Below are 18,386 nucleotides of genomic sequence, written 5' to 3' on the forward strand. Positions count from 1 at the left end.
TCGAAAAAGTACCGATATACCAAACTATTCGTAATTCAGTTACGCTTAATAATCAGAATTATCTAATCACGTTCTTACAACAGGGATCATTTATAAGAATAAGGAAAGGACAATGAAAATGGAATATAAAAGAAAAAGAAAATGATTAACGTACTGTCTAAAACGAGCGCTCCGTGGCTGCTTCTGGAATCTCAAGTGATGGGATCAAAGAGACTTAAAGGACAAGCCTTGTTAGCAGTTACCCAAAGTTTGTCAGAAGGGCGGACGTTTTCTGTATTGGAAAAACTATGAAGCAGAGCACCTTTTAACGATGCAGAGCGAAATTGATTTTAAAGTTTCAACTAAACGATAATTCTTAGACTTGCCGCAATGAAACGTCTCTGAAATTTCATATTTATTGTATGCTGTTTATAAATGTTGTTCGCCTATATTTTACGTACTTTCGAGACGTTCCATGCAATTTTGAACTTCAAAGTTTAAAAAGTAAGACGCAGGAAGCAATCGTAAAATTGTAAAATATTTAAAGCTCCTGCATATATTCACAATTCTGTAATTCCTTTAAAATGTACGACAATTAAGAATTTCTTAATGCGTTGTTATATAAATAGAAAGCGTAAATGTGAATTTCGTGAACATCATTGACATAAAAGTAGCTCATTTTGTCTACATACGTTTTATCTATTTTCAATCACGCAATTTGTTTCGATCCCACGAGTTTCACAGTCTTTTATGCTGTATAGTAAGGATTTCGCGTTTACCGTGGTTTGTTTTAAAGTAACAGAGCAAAAATCATATTTTTATTCTCGCGTTACACTTCGCTTCTTCCAAGAAACTGTATGCTTTCCATTTTAATCTAAAAATATTGGTTATACGTATTCCTTCTATGGGATACTCTTAAGATGCGACAAAATTCCTTTTCTATCGAAATTGACTGAAATTATGGTAAGTGGCAACGTAGGAAAAGAAATTTAATAAAAGTCCTATTTAGGAAAATGAGAGTATAGCGATCTTCTCTCGGCATATATGATACCGTGATCTTCGCCTCTCAACGATCCGAATGAGATGAAAAATAACGAAAAAGGAAGGAAACGCTACTGTATTTCTCTTCTAAAGCGTTTCTCGCCTCATCTGACTTATTTAGAGAAAATATAAAACACACGTGCTAGTTTATTCCAATTTTTAAACAGTTTTACAATTTATTGTTCACATTTGCTACAATAACGAGACAAATATTTTATAAAATATTGATCTTTGATATCTGGAATATTACATTCGATGTTAGTTCAATAGCTGGTACCAAATATAGATTTTGTTTGGAAAATTCCAAAATTCAGGATATACTGAATAGATAGATAGTGATGGATGGTTTGAACAAATTAGGTATTCAAGCATGTAAGATATATGTATAAGCACGACCCATAAAGTAATCCTAAATGTTTATCTTTGATTTAGGGGTTCCAACGTTTTCACGTTGCATAATCTTTCTAGGCATTATAATAATTTTACAGAGGCAGATAGAAACAAGAAATTAACACTTAATTATACCTACTGTACAGATATCATAACGAATATTATACTTTGAGTATTTCATATGTTTGTATTTTTATGCATATTCTCTACGCATTAACATTTTACAGAAATGCATAAAATTTCATAATCTACTTATTAATTTTACTTTCTTGAGTTCTGTTTTGCCATTGTTCTTGCCAAAAGATTTTTAACGTAACCTTGATCTTATCAAACAATTTCTAAACCAACTATTTTCACAGTTTCCAATTCTCCTTTCGTCGATACAATTCTAGCTCTATGACGGTAACATTATTGACATTTCCTTTACGTGGATTATTTGCATTTCGACAGATGCCTTTCCTTTGCTCCACTGCCAGCCGAAATCAATAGACGTGTCGATAAATGAAACAAGTGAAAAATGAAACGGCAGTCTGGCCGAATTTTCGTTCACTAGCCACGTTAATGAAACCCATTCAAACCGTATCGTTCAAATATACAATCTGTTTAATGATGCGGTTCTAACTAATTGTTATTACTCTCAATTAAACTACAATTCGATCGTACGAAAGACGGGAAACAAAATCACTCAGCGACGCAAAACTCTCACTCTCGGCACCGCCGGAGGAACTAAACTCTTTCACACAACATGCAGCAATCCCAACACATTTTCCTCTTCTTCATTTTACACTCTTTTTCACTCAGTCCAGGCAAACTACGCAGATATTCCCAGGACACATCTATGTACGTACCATCGTGTCCACTCAAAAGCTTGGGCTGCCATGTACTCTTCTTTCACACTTTGCTTTCAAGCGTTTCAGAGTAAAGCACGACCACTCGAAATTCAGTTACTCGCCATAAACATTCACACCAAATTCCTTTTTCCACGGTGATGTGGCAATCAGGATGAAATTCCCCGATATGATTGTTCTTATTCAGAGTATACGGCTATGTAGAGGGCTGCAAAACCTGCATTCTCTGTTTTTAGATCACAGGCCACATAGTAAGAACCGCCGTACAACAAGTCTTAGCTCACGTTCATACATATTTCTTATACGATTATTATCGAGATTATTAACCGCGTCTTCGAATATCAGAATGTTAAGGAACGTTCTTGCGGTGTGCAAAAGTTTCTCGTGGCAGTCGGTGGTCGCCTGTCTGTTTGTATAGTTCACGATCTACTGAAATTCCTGGGAAATTCAGCGTGAAGGATATCCGAAGGAACGGTTCGATTAATTTTGTCGCTTTTTCTTTAAAAGCTACCGTAGATGTTGGAAGAATTTTTATTTCGCGTCGGGGAATATTCGATCGTTTAACGAGTTTTTCAGCGTCAGTTCTCGAAATGATTAAATGCCTTGCACTTCGATAAAATCGTTCGATCGACAAGCTCTCTTCAACTTTCAAATGCTAGAAAATTGTGAAATTATTTTTCGACCAGTTCTTGGACTATGCGGTGGAAAATGCGTACGCAGAGTGAAAATAACGTAATTGCAACTCGAGGATATTATTACGCGAGAAAATAGCATAATGGAATGAAATGGAATTGAGAGTATTATATGCCGCTATAACTGATACCAAGTTGCATGCAATCGATGATGATGCGACGTGTCTCCGCAACGCGGAACCGAGAATTATTGATTCAAATTCATAAATCATACACCATACATAGATTACCATTTAATAGTCTGCCGTTGAGTTGCTAGTAATTTATTCTGGTTGTCGATGTGCATGTTGTGTGTATGTTGAGAATTGATAAAAGCAAGAATAAACAATTATCAAATAATTGAATCTGTGAGGGGTATTATTAAAGGAAAAATTACATGGCAAATATATTTACGAGACTAGACTATTTTCACGAGACATCTTATTTTGTAGTTATGATAAAATACTTCTATATACAAAACGCAATGCTTTATTACTGAGATACATTCCGCATTTACTTTTTATTGTTTTGCTGTAACTCTCCAAATATGTCCTATTTTAATATTTTAATAAATAACGTATAGTACAATCTTTAATTTACACCTTCTAGTGAAACGTTTTGTTCCGACGTTTTATCACGATATTTTGTAGTAGTAGTAAAGTAGCAGAGATTGGATGCATTCTTATTTTATAAAATGTATCTCGTTTGAAAAAATTAAGAAAAAGAGATTATTCAAAATGTGACAAGAGAATGGAACCGTACATGTAATTCGTTGAAAGAAAGAGAAAATATTTTGTATGATAATTTACTCGTTACAATGTATAATTTGTAAAATTGTATTTAATATAATTTTATTTTAAGCGAGCATTATCCAAGCGAGAACTTGCATGCCCTTCGGATATCTCTCATATCACGGAAACCGTGTGACGTTAAAGAAGTGCTCACTGCGTCAACGTTTCGTTGGTGACTGCAGATTTAACATCGAAATAACTACTAAATTAGTTTGTAACTTTTATATGTTTTCTCTTTGATTATTTCATTATCGATTTTTAACGACATTAATTTCACAAGTCCGAAGTGTTGTAATATAAATATAACAGATAATAGCGATGTATTAATTAACGAATAATTTGTAGAGGGTGGAAGATTGTATCGATCAGTCTACTCAAAACTACAACAATTTCATTTTTTTTTCTTTTTTTTAATATAATTGCTTTTATCTCTAATAGTTTCCAAAATATTCTAAGAAAATATTTTCTATCTCTTTGCGAGCTTTCATTCTTTAAATTTCTTTAAACATTCTCTAAGCTAGTTCCTTTAAATATAGAAAATTATCGGTAAAAAAAGTTACGTGCCAAGTTTCGTGAAAATTTGCGCGTCATACTTAGGTAACGTTTCTTGTCGCTGTACCATCCTGAATGAGAGTGTGGGTTATCAGTCAGTTCGTAATTTATGATAGGTAATTTCCCGTGATTAACAGTACCTTAGCAATGTGCATCTACATCAATCAAGGGGCCACGTGTTGAGGTGGTCGAATCTACGAGCAAGATTACAACACAGCAACTGGTATTGAACAGGCGACGACGAGGCTGTAATTATTAATATTCGTGTTCCTTCGAAGTGAAAATCTAATATCATACCATTTTCCGATACGCGATATTCTCAATAATGACAGGTATTCGTGCGCGTATTAGAAAGTTTCCTAATTACGGGTTAATTCTGGCTCTGATCAACTCTCTGAAAATTCACGGTTGACTTTCTCAATCAGTTTATACTTTCAAAGATCTCATCCGCACAACAAAGCATTATGCATGGCATGACACGGTACATGGCAGTGAAGCCATCTGTTACCATGCACGCTAAGTCTCGCTATGCATTCTCTGAATCGCTCTTGCTTCTTATAACTAGAGCTCCAACATAAATATTCGTTTGGTTCTCAATCATTTGTTATCCACGCGAACTCTTAGTCCCACCATATGTTTGGATCATCTCGTTCCCCTTCAATTTAGCTACTGTCTTTTGTAAATGCGTCCTCTTGTACAACTAACTGTGCAATCTTGTGGTATTTAATACAATGTTTGTTAGGGTTACAAGGCTGTTGAACTTTGCTACATCTCATAACGCGACGTTATACTTGAAGCAGCAATCCCAAAATACTTGGGAAAACTGAGTTTACATAACTTTTAGAAGCTGACTGTTTCGAAAGTAGCTGAACGTTGCTTCCCGTCAACGCAGTTGAACTTGCAGGTCTTCTGCAGGGATCGGCTGTTCCTTGTAAATGTTACTAATTTAATCGAGCGACTGAACTGAACGAGTCTGAACAAAATAGCCGAATGAAACGAATAAATTTATCTTTTTCTTAATTCGACTTGAAATTTCTAATTAATCCTCTTCTTTTTTCAATCACAGATTAACCAATATCCAGATCTTGCGAACCTTTCCCAGTACGTGTACGAATTATATAGAAACGAATAGCGTGTCATTAACAAAACAGAGAATCCAATTTCCGTGAAATTGTTGTAATTATATATGGTAATAACAGATAGTCTCCGTCCGGAACAATTTTCTTTACCTGCTTGATTCTAGAAATATTCAAAGTACCAATTTTTAATAATATATTCGTATTCTGTCAAGTTTTAACAAGTTTAATCAAAATATTCTTTTTATTTCAGTTTCGTTCATTTTATTGCACGCGATGGAACCAGTCCATCGAGCGGATAACTGTGACAAACAATATTAATTTTGTAACGAGAGTGAAAATGTAGAAGTCACGTATTACAGCGAATTTAGTAACAAATGCAATTCTAAACTCCTGAGGATCAAAGTATTATAAACCTGGAGACGCGTCGTAACAATTAACGGTCCCATTAAACGCCTGAACACCTGGGGTCTAACTGCTTTCAAACATCCTCATAGCTCGCAGGAACAACAACCCCACGAATTCTGCATTGTATACACTAGCTACTATCCCAGAATGACTCTACAAAGATACTACAACGAATGAGTATAGTCTTAGCATCTAGTCATTTTGTACTTGTGCCGCATCCTAATTTCTAAACCGAGTATTCCATGGTAGCCTATAAAACTCGAAGGACCAGAAAGACCACTTCGCCAATTTTGGATTTCGTACAGTCTCAGAGAGAATAATAATTCTATTAATAATTTTATTTACCAAATTTGAATTTATATGATTCACTTCTATTCCTATTTTTTTACTATTTATCAAATAGTATATATAATATTTATTTATTATAAATGTAAATTCACCTTTTACCAAACCTTTGAATAGCAGTCTATCTACGAAAATGAAGTAAAGAAATTTGTGCGAGCGTGTTGTGATAAATTGCGCAGAAATTAATTATTTACAATGGAGGAAAGTAATTTTTCAATTTCATGTTGCAGATACTAGGAAAGAATCGGAGCTGTCGCGTACAAGATGAGCGTGGGGAAGATTTTAACATGGATCTTATATTTTATCATAGTAAGCGAGTGCCACATTCGAAAGGGACGCGACGAGGATGGTTCGAAGCTTATACGTATCAATGGTGATGTAATTCTCGGAGGAATCTTTCCTATGCACGAACAAGTATGTATAATTCTATTGTATTTTCTATAGATAACAAATCGTCTGAAATTGACGTATGAATGTAAAATTCTACGGTACTCGAAGCTTCATTGTGTCACCAAATTTCATTACTAAGTTCGGCGAAAAGGAATTAAGCCACTTACCAACTTCGACTAACTTCAGAAATTACGTAACAGTTTCACTTCCGAAACGAATATTTCGGAAATAAAGAGTATTATTAGCGAACTTTTGTAAGTTGCAAGTTATAGGATGGCAGTATTAATAAATTCTTTCGAGCAATAGAATCATTAAAATGAACAAACCTTATAAATTTTTACGTTTTATCTATTTTACTTTAATTTGCATTGTCCATTCGCGCGTACGATACTTTCGATACTTTAAATACACAGTGGTCGAAGTATTATACACACGAACTGCTAACTTTCTACTACGAAATAAAAATTTCCTCCCATCAAAGGGGATTATCTCTATTGGAAATTTAAACACCCTTGTTTTTATATTCCAATATCGAACTATATAGCTTGTACATTTTCATCGTTTGCATCAACGTACATAAATTATTAGTTTCAATACTTAAACATCCCATTTGAAAAATTCTCCATTCCATTAAAACAGAGAGAAGAATAAATGTGAAAATAGATCATACATACATCGGTTCTCTGAATTTTCGTGTAAAACAGTTACGTATGTATGCTGAATGTATAGGTCCTTTTCCTATAAAATAATATCCAAGTAAATTCTGTTACTATACTCACATATTGCATTCATTCTACTTTGTCCCATTAAATTAATTATATATATGTTGTTGTGTTATTAACACTAAAATAATACGCATTTTGCCTTATTGTAGTGCTACACAGAACACGTGAAAGCTTCGCCGCATTTACACTACACATTATTATATCATTAAATATCAAAATCAGCATTATCTCTGCAGAGGAAAATTGAGAATTTTTAGAAGAGTCGTATCAAACGAAACACGAATGCTGAAAAGTTTCAGTGAACAGGAAACATCGCACGATATTATTGAGAATGAATATGTATTCCGTGAAACAAATTTTTTAACATCTTTTAAACTCAAAATGCATGGCGCTGAATATTAATAGAAGGAGAAAAGAAGTGCGAGGGATATTCATGTAGATGCTACGTTGTAAACAATCGACTTTTTCAACTGTTTCCTTTTATATTATTTTATGAATGAATTATTATATAATTCGCAACATTCGTTTCTTATAAATTTCTGTAAAATTGTGACATCGGACGTAGAAGGTAATGGGTCGTGGTATTTTTGATCGAAAAATTGTCGAACTGCTAGAACTTGGCGAAGAAAAATCATACAATAATTCGCCTGGATACGTTTTAAAGGAGCAAGTATCTACTTTCACCTCCATAAGTTGATTTCCTTCGAAGATGCTTTCACGCTAGCAAGCGACACGAAAGTCAAGGTGGTTTTTCTCACGAAAATTTTACAGAGTCAAGCTACTCTATAGAGCCAGGACATTCCTTTTCTCCACCAAAATCATTACGAACGTAAATGTCAAAATCTGATCTTTATAACGATCAAAAGCTAATTTAACATTTGCTTCGCTGTTTTATTGCTTCCAAAATTTATTTGGACGGGTCACATATTGCATGATTATTCTTCACGAAGTCACAACGACTAAAAAATTCAATAATATCTCGATAAAAATTTCGTACTCTTTTAATTATCGCGTTATTTTAATTAACATTAATACACTCTCACACTATATCACGTAACAAAAGTTACTTTAATTACTCTACAATTGGCAAAAGGTATTAATTAACGAGACAAGGTAATGTGCTCTTTGCCATATAATGTTGATCGATGAAACGTTTTATTCCACGTGGTCCTTTTATGTAGTCGGAAATATTGGACTCTGTTTCTTTTTTCGCTTCTAACGTATCGGTAGAACTGGCATGTTTCAGAGAAGCTCCAGAGAGTTGAACGTGAAATGCATTTTTCTTCCCTAACTTAATCTTTAAGTGAATGCACCGAGTCACGAAATGTTACCGGTTGTTCCATTTTATACGATTCTTATTTGACGCTAATACGACAGATATTATTATAGCATTAGTAACTTAGGGCTTTCCTTTCATAGATAAATGTCATACAATGCCTACAATTTGTTGTCTTTTAATAATACATAGAGAAGATTAATTTGACGAAATTGTCATATTAAAAAAAAACAAAAATGCTGAATCATCGTCGACCACTATACATTTTGTATGTAACTGAGATGTAACTTTAATGTATAGTATTTGTTATGAAAAAAGGACGAATATATATATTTTTGTATTATTATTTTATGTATGCTATATAAAGTAGAAGCAAATGTTTATAAAGCTACATTAACAATTTATTAATCATTTAATAATTTAGTTCACAAAATTCGTATTACTATAATCTAACAGAATAATTGAAAATGTGATGTTAAGCTTGTCTTCAATCCGCAATATGTTTATACGTATAATTCTCTGTCATCTTGACGGCGGCTTTTGAGTTCCATCTTCGTAAGACGATTTTTACGGATCACGTGTTTTTCACAAATGTACAGAAATGCGCACGAACTTATGGACTGACCCAATATCAAAAGAAAGAAACATGTACGTACTTACTACATAAATCACGACAGGCGCGCATTTAAGTTTTCTTCGCGTACTAAAAATAGGTCAGATAGACGATTCGATCTTCTAAGGTCAGTTTTTCCTTGATAGACAAACGTATTTGTGCAAGAAAATGGAACTTATCGCAAGATAGCAAACATCAGATCCCAAAGAGAAACTTCGTAACATTAGATGCGTTCAGAGTGATGTTTGAAAGAATTTCTTTTTCTATTTGTAATCCATTTGTTGGAATAATTAATGAAATACTGTAAATGTTAACAATTATGCGAAGATTCCGATAGCTTTGCAGCTTAAAAAAATTTCCAAAAAATTTGCTAACGCTGTATGAACGCATAAATAACGAACTTTATATCGTACTTATGAAGAAACGTTTGTAAGATTAGCGAAATATGGAGTACATTTTATATTCTCTTTGATATCAAGTAACAAATTATTCCAACGATATTATAATAGAAGAGAATATGTGACTGTAATTCTTCCACTTTGTAAGTATTAACGAGTTGCAACAGCTTTTGTGTTATCCAAAGTAACGAGGAAAACTGTCCAACTGTCTCGCTCAATGTTTAACGAAACTTTGCTAGCTTATAGGGTTTATCAAGCACATTCTCTTTTAGATGCAGCTAATTGTTTACGATGTACAATGTACATACACGTTAACAGTTGGACTTAAACCATGCCATATATCCAGAGCTAGCAACGTAGTACTCTGATTCAGGTTCTTACGTATCCTTAGTCCATAAAATAACAACCTGATCGAATGTATCCTGAAAATGTCTGCGTAGTTTACTTGAATAGAATCAAAGGCAGAACGAAATAGAAACAGAAGAAACGCGCAGGTGTTAGAGTATACGTGGTGTTCTAAGCTTCCGAGGCCAAATTTTCTTAGGATATTCTATAAGTATAATTGAGACAAAAACGTTATATAAATATAGATCGTTTGAAGCTTCATTAAAAAGTTATGGTAAAGGTACAAGGTACCAGGCAGTTACTGCGTTACCTGCTAATATTTCATTTCAAGATATGAATTTTATTACTTTATGAAGTTCATTTTGATTCCAATTCATCTTAACGAATCAATTATCTCTTTGTATCAATTCACCACACGTATCCATATTCGTTTGATATATTCCTCTTTTTTTCTTTCTTCTTGACTTGTTTTCCTTCCCTGAAACCATAGATTGAATTTTATAATTTTTAAGAAAGATTGGTTTCCCTTGATAACGTGTCACCAAAATTTATATTATTCTTTCTGTATTTTGTATTTTCACTATAACTACTAAATGAAGCTTTACAGACTGGTAAAGTTTCCAAAACATGGAACATCTTGTATTATACAGAAGATAGGTACTCGAGTTGACTCAATTGCTGCATAAATGATACCAAGGGCGACAGTTTTCTGCCGAGTAATTTTAGTACTTTATTTTTCTTACTTTCCGTCTTGCCAGAGGAAGCACATACGATAAAATAAATACAATAAGAATTGCTCGAACATTTGCTTTATTTTACAGCGCCGATTCTCGAATCTATACTTTCGCATTTAAAGGGAACTGTGAATTTAAAGAGTGGAAAGTTTGTGAAGTTATGCCTACATAAAAGATCACTTAGGTATATTTAATAGGCGGATAAAAGAAGACACGCTTGGAAAAATCGCGTCAGATTTTAATATCTTCGCAGGAAGCTTTCCGAAGATAGTAAATCATCTGAAACGAAATGGAACTGCAGAAAACCGTCTAAGATCACGCCCACGGAGAATTATGGTGCGATAGGATCGCATGATACGAGAGCAAAGAGGTGGTAAAAAATTGTTTAATCTCTTGTACATAATTGAAACCTGAATTCCGTCTTTTTACCCAAGAGATATAAATTTGTATGCGAGTAAAAGAGATAGGATATCACCAGGCTGACAATGAGCACTAAAAAGACAGTCATTTACAGCAAACCGAGTGATTCTGAGAAGGACGATTAAACAAATTCAGCGATTAAAGATATTTAGAGTACACGGTAGGAATTAAACAAATCCAACAATTAGTTCTATATATCTTTCCGCACAAGTGGACATTTTGTACATTTTTGCATCTTTAAATTTTTCATAAATGTTTTCGACGGGAAAGAACAATTTTTTCAAAAATGTCACTTTTATTCTACAAAATTCATAAATTTTTAGCCAATGAAAAACGTGGGCAGAGGTTTTTAGATCATCGTGATTAGTGCAACCGTTAAGCACCGAAGTGGATCTGTGCTAATACCTGGATGCTTTTCGTTAATTACGGCAGACGATTTACAATTTATAGAATATCAACACGGACTGAGATATGAAAACATTACTACGAGAAAATGTACAACGGCCGGCTGAGAAAAAAGAATGAACCCCTGGGATTCATTTATTTTCTAACGAAACAATTATCTCACGCATAAACGTAAAATTACAAGGAAATTTTTCGACAGAAAGAATTATCGTCGCTGTAAGCACAAAATCCCGACCACAACTGGTTCGAGCATTTATAGCACTTGGATTAAAACATTGCCGAGCGCTGTAAAATCAATAAACCCTTATTTACTAAAGAATATTATCAAACGAACCAGCCGAAATAAATAAACATGTAATTAATAAATTAGTAAAGAAATATGCCGAGATGACCGGGGCAAAAGCAAACAGATTTGAAGATTTCATAAGAATTTTTCAACTCGTTAATAATTCGCTACTTACATACACAAAAATGCAAAGGTATAAACGGAATTATTTCCAACTCTATGATATATTTTCACATGAGTGTACATTTTTTAAATCTATTTACATAAGCGATGTATGACTTGTATATTTTTGATATACGGTAGCATACAATTCAATAAGCAGCTTTTGTTATATTTATCTTTAAAAAGTAAGTGTAAGGGAACACGATTATCGAGTATATACTGGAAATCTATCATATTATTCATGGATTTTATTCATAATCATATTTTTATTCATAGGTGGCAGGTTCCATCGGTCAATCACCATGCGGTGCAGTGAAAGAAGAAAAAGGAATGCAACGTTTGGAGGCTATGTTGTACGTTCTCGATGAAATAAATTCAAACGATGAGTTATTGCCAAATACCACGTTAGGCGCGCTTATTCTCGACTCCTGCAGCAGTGATACATATGCACTTGATCAGAGTATGGAATTCGTCAGATCTTATATGAATCAAGTAAGTACATGTATAGTATCAAGACACTTTAAGCTCATAAATTTTACATTTGTAAGAGAGACGTATCTAATCTTTAGCACTGCAATACCATTACTAACTTGACAACTCATGCATCGTCTTTCGCGTGATAGATATCGCTTAACATAACAAACTAGTAAGAAACAGTTTTATTCGAAGACTTCTTCCTTTTACCCTTCTCTCTGTTAAAATAACTGTAATGTCCCTTACAAATCTTCATCCTACACGATTGCATATTCCCTTTTGAGAAATCATTTTATGCGCGACTTTATCGCCAGATTTGTCTTCAGAATATGTGAATTCACCATTTTCATTCATATTTTCTACTTGTTGAAACCATGATTATGTCAGATGGATCTGAATTCTGTACGATGCAGTACCTCGAGTATTCTTCTGTAGGATTTACGATAGGAAGTCTTTTCACTTGTAAGTAAATGTTTTAAAAAATATCCAATTGAAATGATATGAATGATAATAAATTACATATTTGTGTTTTATCTGTACGTTTTTTTTTTTTGTTTTTTAATAAAAAGTTAAACTCCAAATAGATGCAACCAATTTATCCATAAAGCTAAGCTAGGGTATAAAAGATAGAAAAAATAAAATCATAAATATCGATAAATATTTAAAATAATATAAGTGTATGTAAAATATATGTTTAAATAATACAAAATTAGGTATCTTCTTAGATTACCTTATCAAGTTTAAGTATACCCTCAAGGCAGTAGATTAATCTTTACCCATCTAACACCAGAAATTAATAGACCAGATTTATCAATTTCAGTCCGTTTAACACTTGAAGCTCTATGTATAGTAAATTTTATAGGATATTACGTATTTAAAAATAATATTCATTTCCAATAGAATTAATCGATAGACTTGATTGAAAATTACTTAAATAAATTACCTCTTCTAACGAATTTTAATAAGTTATCGACTATCGGTTGATGATAACGTAGTAGGAAGAAAACACATATTACAGGCTATTAATTTTTCTCAAAGAATTATTTCATATAATTACGACTGCTCTTACATATCCAACAATTCGTAATAAGTCACTATTATTAATACATAACATACATTAATTAATTTTCTGTCGTACGAAGATTCAAACTGAATCATATTTCTGAATCGTATTTTTCTCAACTTTTATTTACATTTTCTTATTTTTAAACTAATACGATGACTATTGCAAAACTGTTCAACAGAGATGTGCATGTATAGTACGAGTGATTTACATATCGGAAAATGCTTAAGTTACAACGAAGCTTTGAAGAAGACTACATCTTTCTTTAATTTACTCTGCAAAACAACATCGAAAATGATGGAGAACATTTTACGCGGTGTCATTTAGTATTCTTAGTGAAGTGGAAATGATTCGGAAGAGCATCTGCTACTCCCTGCTTTGGCGTTATATACCTAGATGCGGCGATGCCACTGATGCAGATATAACCTTTGCAGAGACCACTATTTCTTTGGTATCTGACGCGAAGTAGAAAATTTAGAATCGATACTCTGTCATCTCCCGTCCGTTTCAAGCATGACGGACGCTGCTACTACGTATAAGTAGCATAAGTCTAGCATTGACCAGACTCGTAACCAACAACTCTTCAACGAAAAACTGAGCTCCAATTACCTATCCCTCGTTTTACATAAATTTCGTCCGGAGATTTAGAGCTATTAATAAAAGATCGATTATTATTTAGAACACGAGATAATAATTTTATGTTAAATAGAAATTGTCGATAAAGAAACTAGTAAACGAATCAATAAGCATAGTCGATCAATTGAATGTTTCATAGCTCTGTATCTCTACCTTAGAAATAAGCTCTAAATTACTTGGGCGTCATATTTTCTGCTCCGGTTGCAACAACGATTAGTAATTAGACTTTATGAAAATTAAAAATTAAAATGAGAATTTCATTAAATTTACATTTACAAACGCAACGATACATGCCTTCTAGCGAATCGCACGTATATATATTTAATATACTTCCAACATTCAGCTCCTCGTATAAAACTAGGTATGATAAAATTTTATTTCATACACGTATTTGCGATTTGTTTGTGCATGAAACATCACTGGTTTTTCAATCACGCCGCGAACATTTTGTACGTGTTTTTCTGAAAATATCTCTATATCTATTTTGAAAAATGTATCCAACTATGAAGCGAAACCTTGTTTGAAAATTATGCTTTTATTTTAGTGACTTAGTTAAGCAAAATAGATGGTTGTAGTATATTTCCACAATATTTTTCAATAGAACAAACAGAATGAATATAAAATTGTAAAAGAAAAATTAGTGGAAATAAAAGACGCAAAATGGTCAACTTGATTTAACAAAAACTCAAATGGATATTTTTATGCATACAAAATCAATATTCATATTAACCGATGAAGTTCTTTTGTACAAAGTGCAATAGGCTGCCGATTCTGATATACCATAACAGTTTATTAACGATAAACTACTCGGTACAATCTGTTCGTTAAATGATTTCCATTTATACAATATATACATGGACATATGCATATATGCGATATCAGTTTTTAATTCAAAGCATCGATATAAGCAAATCTGATCGACAAGTAGAATAGACACAATACAAACACGCGTGATTTCTCTTTTATTCGTTTTCAGGATATATCGGAATACAAATGTGAAAATGACAAACCACCGATGTATGTGCCCCATAAACCTGTCACGGGTGTTATAGGAGCTTCGTTTAGCGTAGTCTCCATTATGGTAGCCAATATTCTGCGATTATTCAAGGTCAGTAGTTAAAGATCATTCTCATTGAAGTGAAAAGTTCGTATGTTTACTATCAGCGTAGGAAAGATATGTTAAAATAGCGGACATCGTTTCACGTTACGACTTTTCATCCAGAAATATGTAACGTTCAAACGTTCAAAATCATTTATCGTCTTTCGATACCTGTTCCCTCGACTGATCGAAGCTAAACGATTACGTGCAAGACTATAGTCAGATATCCAACCACATATATAAGCTTACAGAGAAACGTTCGAATAAATCAGTGAAATCCGTTTTGCATTTTTCCATTCGTTTTAATACCGTTCAACCCATCCGCCCACATACTTCGCATGCTTCTTCCACCTGCACGGTTTTCAACGCATTTACATCATATAAAATCATACATATCAAAAGATTCCAACTTCAAAGCTGCGTGAAAAAATGTTTCCAATGGAAATTTCAGAATCTTAAGGACGGATCCTCAGTTTGCAAACTGTTCGATCATTTTTCGATGTTTCTTATGCCGAATATATCGCGCGCTTTGATTTATCCCGTGATATTGAAATTATCGGCGAAATAACTGTAAAGGGCGGATGTGTGTGAAAAGATGGAACGTACGAAATCATCGTTATCTTGTGAAAAACAATTATAAGAGTGATTAATCAAGAGCGCAAGAATACAAGTTGCCGAATGAAAAACGAACGAAATGAATTCGCAGAAACAAAAACCACTCCGCCAGTGTACTTCCTCTTCCTGTAATTAAATATGGTGTCTCTGAGTGCTGATACCACTGAGCTTTATAGCACCTCGGGGATCTTAAAAGAAATGATACGTATAAATCTTAGTCGAGGGCCAAGAGTATTTCGTTTCTGGCAATATTTTAATCTGAGCAATACTATGAAACACTGTCAGGGTATAAACAGTTAAAAATGTTCTGTACAAATAGCGTAACGATGTTGCGATCTTGAATTTTCTTCATTCGTTTTCATTAAAAAATCGCAAACAGAACGCGCAGCTATACAAAAAGTATCAAACACGTTGAGTTTTGTAGCGTAATTTGCCGAGCGTTAATTCAATTAAACGTCGTTTGTCAGGCTAGATCGTTTAAATCCAGCGCGTTGTTCGCGGTTTTGTTTCTTGTTCTTCTATTTCGGGTACTGACGCGAACCCAGTAAGTTAATTAATAGCTCTTGAAGCAATTCAGTGGAAAAAATTAGAAACTACTCGTTTCGAACTTTCTACCATTTCTTATCAACGTTGAAATCTGTTCAAAGTTCTTCTGTTCAAACTTCGAGAAAAGGATAATATATATTCTCTGTGTCCTTCTAAAATTGTACATTTCATTTCATTTACGTAGAATATCAAACTTTTCGTGTATTTCGATTATTCGCGTGTTCCATGTTAAAAGAAATGAATTTTTATTAATGCTTTAAATACCTCTATTACAAAACGTAGTAACACTGGTTCGTTAATATCGTAAAAAATTTGTTGAAACATGGAAAGAGAGATGATTATTATACCGGTTTCAGATACCACAGATAAGCTACGCATCAACGAGCACAGAATTGTCGGATAAAAGTCGCTTCGAATATTTTAGTAGGGTAGTGCCGCCAGATAATTTTCAAGCTCAAGCCATGGTGGAAATCATTCATCAACTCGGTTGGAAATACGTATCTACGGTTGCAGTTGAAGGTGATTACGGAGAGAAGGTAATTAATACTTGTACATTCTTCATGCGTATCAACAATTCCATTTTTTTCTCTAATTATACTCATCTTCGCTTCTATTTCCTCCAGGATAATGACTTGGAATGATCCGTTATAAAAAGCACCGTAATGATATATCGTACATTTGTAATCGTTTATGCTTCTCGTCAGATTAATATTTTAATAATCCGCGTTTTATATAAGGAATACAACTTTTTACGTTAATCGGTAGACTGTGGATATTTATGGAAATTGAACGCCTATTTTCCATGACACTATTGATCTTTACGTATTTTTCACAAAGCAACACAATATCGTACAAATTTTACTTTAATTTTCCCAGGATATCATCCATTGTCTATAACGTGACAGACTAATAGATCTAAATTTAAAGAAGCTTATCAATCTCTTTGAACGCATCTTAAATCCTCATCCTATCAATTTGAACTTTTTGACTTTCCTCGCTCACAATATAATATCTCTAGCTCTTATGGTCGATTATAAAAGTTTTAATTAATGCATTCTCAACAATAGACTTGTCAAAAGTTCGTGCCATAAATCTAACTACTTTAACAACATTTCTGACTAATAATAAAAAATCCCTTCGTAAAAACATTTTTCATATTATTCCAACGTCTAATCGACCACCTCGATTAACTGTTACTCGTCCATTCTGTACAGGGTATTGCCAGTTTCACCTCACTGTCGACGGAGTATAGTATCTGCGTAGCAGTCAGCGAGAAGATTTTGAGAAATGCGAAAGCCGAGGATTTCGATAAAATTGTCGAAAGACTCGGTTCAAAACACAATGCCAGGGGTGTCGTTTTATTCGTCGATGAAGATAACATAAGGTAAAAATCGACTGCTTCTTGTTCTCCTTACTCCACTCAACCGTTTTTGCACGTCATTTCCAAGCAAGTCATTAATCATTTCTTTCAACGATATTACCTGGTCCAATATCAACCATATCTTTCATTAAAGATGTCAAGGGTTAATTCGACGCTGCTAAGTGTGTAACATATGTATAGAATAACTATATAAAATGTATCGTCATGTAACAAACATTTCAATTGTCTATCGGTTTTCTCTATGTTAATTGATAAGAATTATTTGCTGTTTCTCGTTCAAAAAGAAATTGCTTATTATTCGCAGGAAACTTCTACAGGCAACTGTTAGAGCTAATCGTACAGGCCATTTCATGTGGATAGGTAGCGATTCGTGGGGTGCTAAAGTATATCCAGTGAGAGATCAAGAATTCGCGGCGGAGGGTGCAATCACAATTTTGCCTTATAGAACATCCCTTCAAGGTAAATTGATTACAAATACTTCGTCGAGTTTCGAGTGACAAATTTAAGAATCTCAACATTTTTGTTCCATTCGCCCTTCTGGACGATTGTGTTGTTTAAATTGTTACAAACTTCATTCAAGAATGGGGTTTTCTATATAATACTTTGAAAAAGTAAAGATTCGTCTGAGTAAAACGCGAGAAAACGAGGCTCAAAAATGATTGATAGTTATCCAATTAGAAAGAAACTTCAGCCTGTTTGAAATTCTCCATGCTCTGA

At 33.6% G+C, this 18,386-nt stretch overlaps 1 protein-coding gene across 6 annotated transcripts in view; it reads left to right on the plus strand.

Annotated features, from left to right (window-relative positions):
• The window catches only part of LOC126923587 (metabotropic glutamate receptor 7-like), a 43,688-nt gene that overhangs the window by 16,799 nt on the left and 8,503 nt on the right, over positions 1-18,386 (plus strand). For 4 of the 6 annotated variants that reach the window (XR_007713227.1, XM_050737192.1, XM_050737191.1 and 1 more), the window contains 6 exons: positions 6,332-6,515; positions 12,132-12,347; positions 15,005-15,136; positions 16,645-16,824; positions 17,503-17,672; positions 17,974-18,128. Coding sequence is in view for 5 of the 6 variants with exons in the window: in XM_050737192.1 (XP_050593149.1) it covers positions 6,366-6,515; positions 12,132-12,347; positions 15,005-15,136; positions 16,645-16,824; positions 17,503-17,672; positions 17,974-18,128 (1,003 nt within the window). In the remaining variant the exon portion in view is untranslated. Of the gene's footprint in view, positions 1-5,338; positions 5,527-5,601; positions 5,934-6,331; positions 6,516-10,669; positions 11,163-11,325; positions 12,041-12,131; positions 12,348-15,004; positions 15,137-16,644; positions 16,825-17,502; positions 17,673-17,973; positions 18,129-18,386 lie in introns of those variants that run through there. The other 2 variants (XM_050737193.1, XM_050737194.1) reach the window with 2 other exon arrangements.

Source organism: Bombus affinis, chromosome 13, assembly GCF_024516045.1.
Source record: "Bombus affinis isolate iyBomAffi1 chromosome 13, iyBomAffi1.2, whole genome shotgun sequence".
Lineage (NCBI taxonomy): Eukaryota > Metazoa > Arthropoda > Insecta > Hymenoptera > Apidae > Bombus > Bombus affinis.